Here is a 14,522-nt window from a genome sequence, read left to right as displayed (position 1 = left end):
AGAGAGGAGAGAAGGGAGAGAGGAGAGAGCGCTGCCTGAACAGCCGGACCAACCATCTTGGAACACTCTGGGCTGGCAGTCTCAGCTCCCTCCACAGCATAGGAATACTCACAATGGGGTCAGCTTTACATTTTTAGGGCCTAAAGATCATCATAAATGCATAATTGCACATAGAGGGCTCTTATCAGTGCAAATCTCAATGGCTAATTCACACAAGCTTCCAGCATGCCCAATATGCTCCTTTACGATGATTTCCCCTCCTACCTGCCCCAAATACATATTAATGATGTGGTAAATGGGGCACGTTTCAGCTGTGCTGTTTCACTTCTCATCAGAGCAGTGTTGCCCCTCTGTCCTGGATCTCACCATGGCTCTTTAAAGCTTTGGCCACGCTCTCAGGGTCTCTGCCACTCCATCACTGAGGCACAATCACTGCTGCTATTCTTGGCTAAAGAACTGCTCCACTGAAGGACTCCTGAAAATAGTTGGTTTCCTCCTGAAGACATTTATTTTCTGTTTCTCTGCAATAGTCTCTGAATACTGATCGAGTTCAACCTCATCTCAGAAACAACAGATAAATAGAAATGAAATCTGTTTGGTTTTGTTTCTAGTCAGAAAATTATTTCAAATGCACCCAGGAACTAGGCTTGAGAGTCAATTTTGCAAGAACAGTTTTAACTGTAACTATTGTTGTGGTATTATTACATTCCTTTAAAACTAACTATATATGATGGGAATTTCCATTAGTTAAAAAGATTAGTCAAAACTTGAGTTCCTTGTATTTTTCCTATAAATGACATAAACTTCCTATAATCAACTCCAATTTATGAAGATCAGTACTTATATAGGGCATCTATTGAAGGGCACTGTTTTTGCCAGTCAGGGCACACAGAAAGGCAAAGAAGAACCCCAAGAAATGAGTCACAGTCCAATAAAAAGCTTGGGAGTAAAAAGAAGTGCAGCTTCCAACTAACTGTGCTGGCAGAGCTCATCCTTTCCCTTCCTGTCTTGGGCCAAACTTTGATGGGGAATGTGTCTCATAAATTTAAAATTCATAATTATTAATACCTGAAGACTAAAAATGGGGATTTGAGAGGTGATGCAGCCTGCTCACCTGGTCAGAGGAACTATTCCTGATACACACAAGGTGACATTATCCCAGCCCAGCAAGGAAGCCTCCAGAAATGGAGCCTGCACATTCCCAAGTGCTCTACCTCACTTCTCAAGATTGCTTTCATAACAGCAGGATTTTCCTAATGTCCCCCCTCAATCTTCCTTGTTGAAAGTTTAGCCCATAATTTTTTATCTGATCCCTCACAGGCACGTAGAAAGTGTAATTTCCTTCCCTGCAGCAGCCATTTAAGTATCTCAGCATTTATAATTCCAATCTTCCTTTCAATCAGAAGCTCTGATTTCTTCCATCTTTGCAAGGCTTTTCTCCAGGATTTCTTCCCATTCCTGTTGCATTCCTCTGCTTCTTCCAAGTGGTTCCTTCTACCTCCAGCTGGAAAGTTCAGAGGCCTTACCCACATGTCCCTCAGGAACAGCTCTGCCTCTATCCCTCAGGCTCTGTTCTCTTTTTAACACATTAATCAAGCTTACCCTGTGACCAGACCCGTTTTTGCACTGTGAGACCCACACATCTGTATTTGGGTACAGAGCTGCTCTGGCCAAAATAAAGAAATTTTATATTTCTTTATTTCTTACCCAATTATCCAGTTGTATCACCAGTATTCCATACTGTAATTTTGCCTTTCTGTTACGTAGCACTCTTCTCCAGTTGGTTTTAACCAAAAATTTATTGAAGGCTGTTGTTTAACCATCCCCTTTGGTATAACCTGCTCTCCACAATCCCCAGTGACTCTGCATTTCTCTCCTGAAAAGTTCAACATGCACAGAAATGGCTGTTTTGGGGTTTTTTTTCCTCCTGGGATCATTCTAACAGTTACTCTGGCTGATTTACACTTCCTCAGTTCTATCTTCTCACCTCTTAACATGGGTTGGCTTTTTTCTCTTTTGTAGTTTTCACACTCTTATAGTGACCACATTGCTCCAATCCCTCCTCTGCTCAGTCTGCTACATGATGAATGATGCACATGATGACATGTCATTATTTCCACACAACTGGAAACTTTATTTCCTGAAGTCTCTAACTCACTCTAGCTTTAGTTCTAAGTTTACAGATGAAGGAGAAAGGTATTTAAAGTATTCCTGATGCCACCCATCAGTGGTTCCCTCTGTCCCACTGCCCTTGCTCTTAACTACTGACTCACTTATGAAAGACTCAGCTTTTTGTTCTTTGGGGCTCTTTTCCCTCCAAACTGCTACAAATGTCTTTATTTCTTCCTAGTATAATTATATATAATTCCTGAGCTGTAAAAATTCAGGTTTCCAGTAATTTTCACATGACCTGAGTGTGCACCTGGGGCTTTCTCATCTTCCCAAGGACTAAACTCCTTCCTACCCCTGGCCACTGTGACTTTAAGTTGTGTTGTACCTTTTACTTCTCCACCATCAGGACAGCTCCTGCTACTTGGTCTCTTCACATACTTTATCAGAGGCTGCCACCTGCACATTTGACCACCTTGCCAGGCTTTTTCTGACCTTTTCTTCCTCACAGACACCTCAGCAGGGCAGTTCTGTCCCTGGCTGTCCCTGCAGCACAGCCATCCACAGTGAAGCTGGAGAAGAGCTGCAGCTCCTGAAGCAGAAGCCAGGTTTTTGTACAGCCCCACTCTTTGAAAGTGAGGACAGCAAAAGTACAAAAGCACCTCAGTTATTTGTCCTTCCACAGATTTCTATTTTTCTTTCTCCCTGTGCAAAATTCTAATCACTGTCAAAGAGATTTGAAGCAGCAGATTTATTTTTCATGCTCTGCTGCCTGATGTCAGATAACATCCACAATACAGAAAAATTTGTTCCAAAGATTAGTTTACTGATGAGTTTCTACCATTTTTCATTCCTAATGCCCATATTTGGGCTAGGAGATTGCCGTTTTCTTGTATTCAAAGCATTAAAAGGAGTTTTTTAAAATTTTAATGGGAGACAAAACTCTCAAGTAGCTGAGACTCACTTCCCACAACTTTCCTCTCACTGCAGTTCAGAAAATGTTCCTCACCCAGGAGACAGAGCCATGGGTTAGATCCCTTATCAGTGTTATCTGCTACATTTATGGCCTTGTGTGGTGTTTTAACTTCCTTTTGTCTGAACCTACACCTGGCACTAGTGGCAAAAAATGCAATCAAGCCAAATTCTTGATTCTGGTAATTTTTCAAATTTCTGGTAATTTCTCAAATTTTTTAAATAACCAACATTTGCCAAATTCTGGTGATTTTTCCCATGTTTTGATCCCAGTATAGGAAAACTTTTCCACAGCCACATTACAGAAATGTGTGGACATTGATGTACAGGGGACTGCTCTGCAAATCATGGCAAACAGAGGAGAGTAAGGATTGCAGCTCTCAGGAGTTTCTTGCAGGATGGAACTGTGTGTTTGTCACACACAGTCACCTTCCACTGAAGCAGCATGAAGAGCCAATTCCTGTGTTTCCAAAAAACATCTCCATTTGAGATCAACAGTCATGATTCTATGAAGCACATCATCAAGGTATTGTGGATAATTTTTTTTAAGTGTATTTTCTATATAAAGTGTTAAATTACATACAGAGCAAGTGTGCAAACACAATGAATTAATATTACCAAATTTCTACTTTAAAGCTTTTAGTGTTTCAACTATTACAGATTAAAAACTCTGCTCTGGGAAATCCAGAATAAATCCATTTTAAAGTCTCTGGTTTTAATTGTGTAACTTTCCAACTAAAAGCAAAAGCACAGTAATGTTTTGCCAGCAAAGATATACTGCTAATGGAATTGCAGAATATGAGCCCAAAGAGGTGAAGTTCAGCAAATCATTTCCATAAAAGCACTTTCCACATGTGCTTTGTTTGTCAAGGCTCAGCCTGTTTGCAATGCCTCCAGGAGATCAAGTAAAATCTTATTTCAGACTTTTGAAATTAAACTTTATTAATATATTTCAGAACCTCTTTGGCACGTGCAAGCCTTACCTACAGCCCTCAAATCACAATGAGCTGAAGTGCTCAAGCTGAATTCTTCAAGCATGACTTTAGCAGAAAGGTCTCATCACTTTGCTGGATCTGATGAAACAACTGTATGTCAAAGCTTATCAGTGTTTTCCAACCATATTGACTGAAGGCATGATAATCTTTGTCTAAAACTTCTCTCCAAATTTGATTTTACAACCAAATAAAATTCTGAGGGAATTCTGAAGTAACTGCAGTTAAAGGATTGGAGTTTGGAATGAGTATTGTCAGACATGATTTTAACAGTAACCAGCATATTTTAATCTTGCTTCCTAAAAAACTATTAAAATGAAAGTTAACACAAAGGGATTACAAGAAGAGTTACCCTGTCACAGAAGAGCACTCAGCAATTTCCAGCTGCCCACTTCAAGGTGCACAACACACCATGCCATGAGCATGAATCTCTCAACTGCAGCTAAAGAAATCTTCAAACACAAAATAAACCTTCCAGCTCCAGAGAAAAGAAGAACAAAGTTCAGCACAAAATCTGGCATCAGCCCACACATGGAAAATAAATCTCTGTTTCTAACTGCTGTCAAATTCTCACTTCGCAACAAACAACAGATAGAAGAAATTAAGAGTGTAACTCGAGTTCCCACAACACTGGTGTGTTTACTCATTCTGATTTACTGCAGGAGTTATTTGCTCTCATTTCTTTCTGGACTTTGGAAACAGATAATGTGGATCTCCACTGCAAAATAATCTACTTGCCAATAAAAAGATGGGCACAAGTTCCACCCTGACTCCTGCAGGTTGCTTTTGAGTTGACAGATGGTGATTTCATATTCCTGAATTTCAGGAAAGTCAAAGATATCTTGGAGAACTGATTACTTCTTTTGATCTCTACTCTAATAATCATCAAACACACTGGTTGCCTGGAAACTCCCATATAAAATTCATCATTTGTAAAGAAACTAAAATATCTCTATTACTTGTTATTTTTAATCTCCCATGGTAGCTTCCAGAAATGATCCTAATTCTTTTAGATCACGTGGCAAAGGATCATTCCAATAATTCAATTAATAGGAAAATGCCTCAGACCTTAATGAGGGAAGTTATTTACTCACCTGTTTGGTGGAGTTAGATGACAAAGTGGGAAGAGATAGAGAGTCACAACTTTAAAAATAACAAACTGGACTAGATAATGGAATACTGCTCATAAATTAGAGATACAGCTTTCCTTCAGTGTAATCCTGGAAAGGATTACAGAGGGGGCAGGTCAAGAACAAGCTCTGTGGCTCAACACAGACATTCCAGACAAATAACTATTCTACTCCAAAGTACTTCAAAAACCAGTTCCATAATTGTTAACAATGAATAAAAGACTGTTTTCAAGGGGTAAGATTTCTAAAATATTCTATGCAATCTGAAATGTTTTCATTTCATAACAGTTTGTCTGGTTAATGTTTTAGAGATTACCTTAAGAGAGAAACAAAAGATCCCTACTCTCTTCCACTTCACTGATACTTCCAGGTGATAAACCTGACAAAGAATATATTAGTGGCCATTAATTTCCACTTGCCTTACATTGGCAGAACATCCTTTTTAATTCATGACATTGCAGTTAAATTCTGATAAGTGTTTTGGATAGGCGGAGGCAGTAGATAACAGGGGCTGCTGATAAGAGAATAAAGAGATAAAATAGTGTGATTGTTAGAGTGGAGAGACTGGCAGTGACTCTCTAACAGTATTTCTTGTAGCTGGGTAGTTAAAAATAAGGCCTGAAAGGAGCATGGAGGCATAATTACAAATCAACTCGGAAGGGATATGAAGCTGTAAGAAGAAAAGCTACAGACATGAACTTACATCAAAAATCTTCTGGGTTCAAGATGCTCATGTAGGACAATCCTGACACTTTGATTACACCAGATCATCCATTAAAATGTGCTGCTGTGGTTTGTGATGAGCCTAAAGAAGCCAGCCCACGTCTGAGGGGCTCTGGGCAGGGTAGGACAGGGAGGGAGCCCTGAGCGGTGCTCCTTTGCCCCTGGGTATGGCCAATAATGCCCTGAGCACTGCTCCACCTCTGCCTTTACACCCTGAGTATGGCCAATAATGCCCTGAGCACTGCTCCATCTCTGCCTTTACCCCTGGGTATGGCAAATAATGCCCTGAGCACTGCTCCATCTCTGCCTTTACACCCTGTCCAATAACGCCCTGAGCACTGCTCCATCTCTGCCTTTACACCCTGTCCAATAACGCCCTGAGCACTGCTCCATCTCTGCCTTTACACCCTGTCCAATAACGCCCTGAGCACTGCTCCACCTCTGCCTTTACACCCTGTCCAATAACGCCCTGAGCACTGCTCCATCTCTGCCTTTACCCCTGGGTAAGGCAAATAATGCCCTGAGCACTGCTCCACCTCTGCCTTTACACCCTGGGTATGGCAAATAATGCCCTGAGCACTGCTCCATCTCTGCCTTGACATCCTTGGCATGTCCCAATCATGCCCCTGCAGGGATGCCTCTCCCACACTTCAGGTGCTGTTCAGGCAGACAAAATTCCTCTTCAAAATTCCTCTTCTGGACAAGTTGATTTTTTTTTTCCTTCCCATCATTTCCCCAGAGACCTTTTACCTGCAGACTCTTCAGTAAATTAAATATCCAGGGAGCAAGAAACAGACATTTAAAGAAAACAGTTCCTACTGATGCTGAGAGGAGGATGGTAAAAAACTTTCTTTTGATTAAGTATTTCTTGGTGAGAATTCTCCTGTTTAAAATTCTTCATTTTCATATTCACAAAACCACACCAGTTGAAGATTTCTGGGAAAATCTTCATGTTTATAGGACACAGAATTCCCTATTTTTTCTAAATCTAACAGTCACTCAAACCCCAACAGCTGTGATAAAAAGGCTTTGGCCTTCCCTGGATATTTTTCCTACTTCTTTCCTCTTCGTGCTTGACAAGATTAAAACCAAAGCCTGTATGAGAGATTGAGTAAGATTGTGGATATGTGCAATTCATGGCAACAAAGGTCTCTCAGGAGAGAGATACTCCTCCTGGGCCCCCCAGGGCAGCCAGGCACAGAGCTGCTGTCATTATAAACTGAGCTGGACATTTCTTTTTTCCTCCTGTGCCTTCAGTCAGCAAATGAGCTGATGCTCCACCTGCTGGAAAGAACTACGTGAGCTCCAGAATTCAGCAAGTTCCTTCTGAGTGCAAAAGGGCAGCACTGAAATCTCCAAACATTTCATTCTCCAAAAGAAATCTCCACCTTGTGTCAGCAGACAAAAGGTAGCCAAGATTTAGTCTGTTTAAGATCCTGTTCCAAAAGGTGCAGATCTTGTGGTGCCTTTGAAATCTTTTGTTTTGACTTTAGAGAGTAAAGAGCAACAGGACAATTGTGACTCTATGGACAAACTGCTATGAGTAATTAAAATTGCAGCTTTAGATTTGAAGCGAGGGAGAAATTATTTACTCAGAGTAGTAAGGTCAGAGGAGGCCATGGAAATGTCTCTGCTCTGGAGCCAGGCTGGGAGAGCTGGGAATGTTCACCTGGAAAAGACTCCAGGGAGAGCTCAGAGCCCCTTCCAGAGCCTGAAGGGCTCCAGGAGAGCTGGAGGGGACAAGGGATGGAGGGACAGCACACAGGGGATGGCTGTAAGCTGAAGGGTAGGTTTAGGTGAAATATTAGGAAGAAATTCTCCACTCTAAAGGTGGTGGGACACTGGTGCCAGGTTGGACAGGGCTTGGAGCAAGCTGGTCTGGTGGAAGGTGTCCCAGTTTTTGAGATGAGCTTTAAGGTTCCTTCAGCCCAAACCATTCCATGATTATGTTGCCAAGTAGCACTTTTACAAAGAGTTTGATCTTGGTTAACTTGTTTAGGGCAATAAGATAAAATGAAGCTGAAAAGCTGCTGCACTGTTTCTTTTCCTCTCATTTCTACTAACCTTGACTGTCCTCTGAATTTTTCCAATGGTAACATAAAAGAAGCAAAAAAATAAAACCCCCTGAACGAATTCAACAGTGTAAAACATCTGCTGAGGGTTGCCAATACTACACATACAGCAAGTTAAAATAGGAATTGGGAAAAAAATAAAGCCTCAAGGTAGAAATGCATCTGGCAAGATCAAAGTCAGACAGCTCGTACTATACTCTTACAAGGAAAGTTCTTTTATGAGTTATGTTATGATTTACAGTGGCCTTTGTTTCATTTAATTCAAACACAGATGCTTCAGATCCATCTACAAGGATGCCTGGAAGAAACCTCCTGACCCTCAGGCAGCCTGAGCCACTGCAGTTGGCTGCTCTGAGTGTGCCACATAAATAAAGATGAGAGGGGCAGCTCCAATCTCAGCTCCCCAGGAGCTGAGGGATGGCTGGGGCTGTGCCAGGGGAGGTTGGGATGGATTTTAGTGAAAGGTTTTTCCCCCAGAGGGTGCTGGGCACTGCCCAGGCTCCCCAGGAATGGGCACAGCCCCCAGGCTGCCAGGGATGCCCAGGGTGGGGCTGTTGGGGTGGCTGTGCAGGGCCAGGGGCTGCACTGGATGATCCTTGAGGGCTCCTTCCAGCTCAGAATATGCTATGATTTCTATGGTTCCAGAGCTCTGATAATAAAATAATAAACATATCTCTGCCACAGAACATTAGTCTGACAGTTAACAAACATTTCCCAATCCAGAAGAAGCCAAGAATGTCAGAACCATCCCTGATGAACTGGGATTTGCAGGGAAGACTGCTGTCAGAAAAGTTAGAGAACTGCTGGGAAATGATTACTTTCCATCACACTAAAGCCAAATACTTGAGAATACAGAAGCAGAATCTCTACCCTTCCTAAAAAAGAACCACTTTAATAAATAATAAATTGTTTCATTTTGTCTGTTCAGTTTTAGGTTTCTGGGGAGTAGCTGAGTGATATTTTCAAATGCATTTCAATAACCATAGAAGCTGTAATTTCAGAGAGAGATTATTCTCTTATCTAACTAAAACTTCTAAGGACAACACCAAAGAATTTTCTCTGTTGTAGTTCTGCTCAGCAGCAAAAATAGTGAAAGATTCACTAATGCCCAAAGGGAAAAACTGCAGACAGTTCAGATCCAGATTTTGTGATGTTTGACAGTGCTAATGAGTGATAATGAGCAACACTTGAGATCACACAGACATGACGAATATTCAAGATATCAAACCCCTCCTTTATGATTTAGTCCAGATCACTTTGTTAAGCCATGGATAACTGTATGGCAGAACAATCCCTGCTTTGCCTGACATCCACACAAAGCAGAGATGGAAAAGGGGATGTGCAGCACTGAGCCCATCCCCACTGCAAAGCTCACACCATTGAAGAGAGCTCTTATTTCCCATCAGGAGCTTCAGGAAAATGAAGAGATTTATTCCTCAACGTCCAATTTCCAACAGCCAAAGAAAGGCCTGTGAGTCCGAGAGCCACCTGCAGTGCTGTGTCCAGCTCTGGGGCTCCCAGCATCAGGAGGATGGAGAGCAGGAGAGAAAAGTCCAGGGGAGGCCATGGAGAAGCTCCAAGGGCTGCAGCCCCTCTGCTCTGGCCAGGCTGGGAGAGCTGGGGATGCTCACTGCAGAGGAGAAGGATCCAGGGAGATCTCCAGGGAATGCCTAAAGGAGCTCCAGGAGAGCTGGAGAGGGACTGGGGACAAAGGATGGAGGGACAGGACAAGGGGAATGGTTTCTCACCAGCACAGGGCAGCATTAAATGGGATATTGAGATTAAATTCTTCCCTGTGTGAGGGTGGGAAAGCCCTGGCACAGGTGACCAGAGAAGCCCCTGGATCCCTGGAAGTGTCCAAGGCCAGGTTGGACGGGGTTTGGAGCAACGTGGGACAGTGGAAGGTGTCCTGCCCATGGCAGGGGGCTGGAAATAGCTGTTCCCTAAAGTCCCTTCCAACTCAAACCATTCTGTGACCTGCAAAGGACAGAATGAAGTGGTAAAAAGGCCTAAGACACTCAACTCCTTTTCCCAAACTATTCTTTTCCTAAGGTGAAAATAATAATTGAGAGCATAACCAAAGGTATAAAAATGTCACGACAGAACATAAGTTTCTATTCCTTATTCACAAACTTGCAAAACACTGATCAAGAAACATTAAAATTATCAGAATGATAGATAGAACCTGTAAACACCCAAATTACCAATGCTTCTGTAAGAATCACCACTAAATATTTACACTTCCTGAAGATCCATTACAGCTACCAAAGAAACACGAGAGGGGAAAAAACCAAACTGGAGGAAGACCCCACAGCTTTGAGCACATGAACAAACAAAAAAATATTTTACAAGTGGATGCCAGAAATGGCACATTGTGTCAGAACAGGAGTATATGGCCAAGAATTACAAGTAATCCTCAAATAAGAAGATGTTACGAGAAAGAATATGAGCTGGAATTTTAAAATGCCATTCTAAAAGAGAATTTTAAAATTGGAATTTTCAAATGGCATTTAAAAAGGGAATTTTCAAATGGCATTTCAAGACCAGAATTTTCAAATGACATTTAAAGACCAGAATTTTCTGATGACAATTTAAAATGAAATTTCAAAATGGCATTTAAAACCAGAATTTTAAAACGGCATTTTAAATGGAAATTTTCACATGGATTTCTAAAGCAAAATTTTTAAGTGGCATTTTAAAAGGAAAATTTCAAATGGATTTTTAAAGCAAAAATTTCAAATGGCAACTTAAAAATCGGAATTTCAAAATGGCATTATAAAATGAAATTTTCAAATGGAATTTTAAACCCAGACTTTTCAATTGGCATTTAAAACCAGAATTTGAAAATGGCATTTTAAAACGGGACTTTTCAAACGGCATTTTAAAACGAGAATTTTCAAATGGCATTTTAAACAAAATTTTCAAATGGCATTTTAAAACAAAATTTTCAAATGGCATTTTAAGACGAAATTTTCAAATGGCATTTTAAAACAAAATTTTCAAATAGCATTTAAACCAATCTCAGCAGTGGAGGAGGCAGCTCCCTGCTGCAGCAGCCGCTCCCCCGGTCCCGCCCTTACCTGGCTGCGCCTTGCCGGGATGCTGCTGCTGCTGTGCCGCTGCTCCCTGCTGAGGAGGAGGAGGAGGAGGAGGAGGAGGGCTGGCTCCCGCTGCTGCTGCCGTGCCCGGCGCCGGGCCGGGGGCACCGAGAGCCCCGGTGGGCAGTGGCTGCCCCCGCTTTAGGAGCTGCTTCTGTTCCTGCTGGCGGAAGCGGGGAGGCACCTCTCGGGGCAGGTAGCGGGACGCCGCAGGCTGCTGCCCGTTGGCAGACGCGCGCTTGCCATTGCTGCTGTTGGTGAGAGTGCTGGTGGAAGTACTGGTACCGGTACCGGCAGGTTGGGGCTGGCTTAAACTGGTCTTAATAGGTTCTGGCACTAGGGGGGAAAAAAAAGAATCGTCATTGGTTTAGGATCTGAAAAGCTATCAGGTTGGTTTTTAACTAACAGGTAAACTGATGGCTTGCCACCTTGAGGAGTTGGCAGTGTGTTGCTTTCTGTGTAGGTTTGCTCTCTGTGATGATACTGGAAGCTTTTATGCCCTACTGAAATAAATCATCTGTATGGTTTCAAACAGCAGGCTGCTGCCCTTTGGCAGACACACGCTTGCCATTGCTGCTGGTGATAGTACTGGTACCAGTACAAGCAGGTTGGGGTAAACTGGCTTAAACTGGTCTTAATAGGTTCTGGCACTAGGGGGGAGAAAAAGAATCATCATTGGTTTAGGATCTGAAAAGCTATCTGGTTGGTTTTTAACTGTAACAGGTAAAACTGGTCTTAATAGGTTCTGGCACTAGGGCAAAAGAAAAGAATCATCATTGATTTAGGATCTGAAAAGATATCTGGTTAGTTTTTAAGTTTTTAATTGCTAAACTGATGGTTGGCAGCCATTGAGAAGTTGGCAGTTTGTTACTTTTTGCATAGGTTTACTTTCTGTGATGGTACTTGAAGCTTTTATGCCCTACTGAAACAAATCATCTGTATGGTTTAAAACACCAGGCTGCTGCCCATTGGCAGGTGTGCTTGCCATTGCTGCTGTTGGTGAGAGTGCTGGTGGAAGTACTGGTACTGGCAGGTTGGGGTAAACTGGCTTAAACTGGTCTTAATAGGTTCTGGCACTAGGGGGGAAAACAAAAATCATCTTTGGTTTAGGATCTGAAAAGCTATCTGGTTGGTTTTTAACTAACAGGTAAACTGATGGTTTGCAGCCACTGAGAAGTTGGCAGAGTGTGTTACTTTTTGTGTAGGTTTGCTCTCTGTGATGGTACTGGAAGCTTTTATGCCCTACTGAAATAAATCATCTGAATGGTTTAAAACAGGAGGGAGGAGAAAAGAAAGCTTTGGCAATTCAGTATTGAACAGAACACTCATTTCTGCTGCACCCACCTTGAGCCCCCACTGCCTTTTTTAGTCCGGGGGTGACCTTGCCAATATTAACATCAAATCCCAGGGCCTACATCCATGAAAACAAACATTTTCAAGCTTCTAATAAGCTCCCAAACAAACAAGCTAAAAGATCTGATCCACCAGCTTATTCAGCACTCACACAAACTTTGGGTTTCTTGTGGTCTTTATCCAAACCTTAGGACATCCCAGCCACCAACATCTGCACTCCAGGCATTCATGTGATGCCTCCCACACTATCCCAGCCTGCAGTGAGCCAGCCAGGCCGCCCTGAAATGTGCCTGCACACCTGGCACCAGTAACCAGCAGTGCCAGGTCCCTCTGGGACAGGAGGGAGTGGGCATGGTGCTGGGGGATGGCAGCCCTGGCTCAGCTCACCTGGCAGCAGCTCTTTGGTCACACAGAGAAACTCTCTTCATCACAAGTTACATCCAACAAGTGCAAAACTGCCGCTCTCTCAGTCACAGAATATGCTGAGTGGGAAAGGACACACATGGAACATCCCCCAAATGCTGGCCTCACACAGGACCCTCCCCAGGAGTGCCCAAGGACACTGTTCAAATGTAGCTTGAATTCTGTCACAGCCACTACAAACCCACAGCCTCTCTCCAGGCTCTGACACACTGAGAAAAAAGAACAACTTCTACAGCTGCAGCAGTGATCAGCACCAAGGGAATGCCCAGGGTGGCTTCAAAACAAGCAGGGACTTGACCAAGTAAAATATGCCAAAAAGTCTGACAGAGCCATCAGCACTTCACTTCTCCAAGCTATTTGTTTTGGAAGCCTAAATACTTTCACCTGTGACTCTGTCTGAACAAAAAAGGAACTCTAAGAATATTAAAAAATTTGAAGTACTACTAATACCTGAAGAGCAGAGAACAAACCTTCCTTAGCTTTGTCACCTAAACAGACAGTTTTGAAATTTAAAAAGTAGCTAGAAAGAATTGTGGTATGCAGAGTAATTATTTTCAAATACCAAATCTGCATATTCAACATGCATATGAAAACTATTCTGTTTCCACAATACAAATAGATAATTGATGTGAAAGATATAAGTCTGACTTCATTGTAATGGATTTATTTTAGCTCCTACTGCTTCTGCTACTACTGGTACTGCAATGTAAGCATTTACCTCTACTACCACCACCATCACAGAGATGCAAACATTTACAACCAGTGAGATCTGAAGGACTCAGGATTTCTGCAAAGTCATTTACCACAAGGTTCACTCAGAGCACTGCAGACACAGGCTGATCAACCAAAAACAACCCAGCATGGCAGCCAGGGAGCTGCTCCAGCACACACCCCCTGGTGCCAGCAGCTGAGAGGGAATGCCAGGCAAGAGGAGGAAAAGGACAAGAGAATGGAAACCACTCACTGGCACCATGCCAGCAGAGCTGGGATTTGTCTGGCCCCGAGATTTTCGTGAGGAATATTAATTAAATGGAAAGGTATTTTAGAGAACAAGACAGGCAGCTTTTTAAAAAGCATTATATTCTCAATATTGTATATATAAATCACATCTGATACTTACACAGAGGTGTGCATATAGATATATCTTTTAGAAATCACTGTTCTATCACTAAGTCATAGAATAGACAACACTTTTCACTTCAATGTAAACAAAGGTGTTTCATCACAAAGGTGAGGCCAGAGAAACCCATTTTCCCAGTGTTAGAGACAATGTTCCCTCCACATATCTGAATTACAGATGAGAGAAAAGAACAAAGAAAATCAAATTATCACAGTATTTTAGAATGAAAATATTTCTGCATATTCATGCTCCTGGTTTTTTTCTCTAATCAACACAGCAAAGTAATTTTTATTTTGTACATCAAAATCTCTTTAAAGAGTGCTTAAATGGAAGCTCTTGCAAGAATACTATGTCTACAAATCATGGTAGCTGGAAAAGAACTGCTTGATTACAAAATGACAGGGAATAAAGAAAGAAGAGTGCACAACATCACAAGAATGGGCTTGAGCCCTAAATTCCAGCTTCGTACCAGACTGGAATTTAGACTTCAAACACAGCAACAATACTTAAAGAATATATATTACAAAGAC

The 14,522-nt window shown here is 42.1% G+C and overlaps 1 protein-coding gene across 1 annotated transcript in view; it reads right to left on the bottom strand.

The window, feature by feature from the left end:
- TNRC6C (trinucleotide repeat containing adaptor 6C) overlaps window positions 1-14,522 on the bottom strand; it is a 105,450-nt gene that overhangs the window by 46,831 nt on the left and 44,097 nt on the right. The window contains exon 4 of the mRNA XM_059486098.1: window positions 11,079-11,432. Coding sequence (XP_059342081.1) covers window positions 11,079-11,432 — 354 coding nt within the window. The remainder of the gene's footprint in view (window positions 1-11,078; window positions 11,433-14,522) is intronic.

Source organism: Ammospiza nelsoni, chromosome 19 (assembly GCF_027579445.1).
Source record: "Ammospiza nelsoni isolate bAmmNel1 chromosome 19, bAmmNel1.pri, whole genome shotgun sequence".
Lineage (NCBI taxonomy): Eukaryota > Metazoa > Chordata > Aves > Passeriformes > Passerellidae > Ammospiza > Ammospiza nelsoni.
The sequence above is the reverse complement of the archived record's forward strand: the minus strand, read 5'-3'. Positions and strand labels throughout refer to the sequence as shown.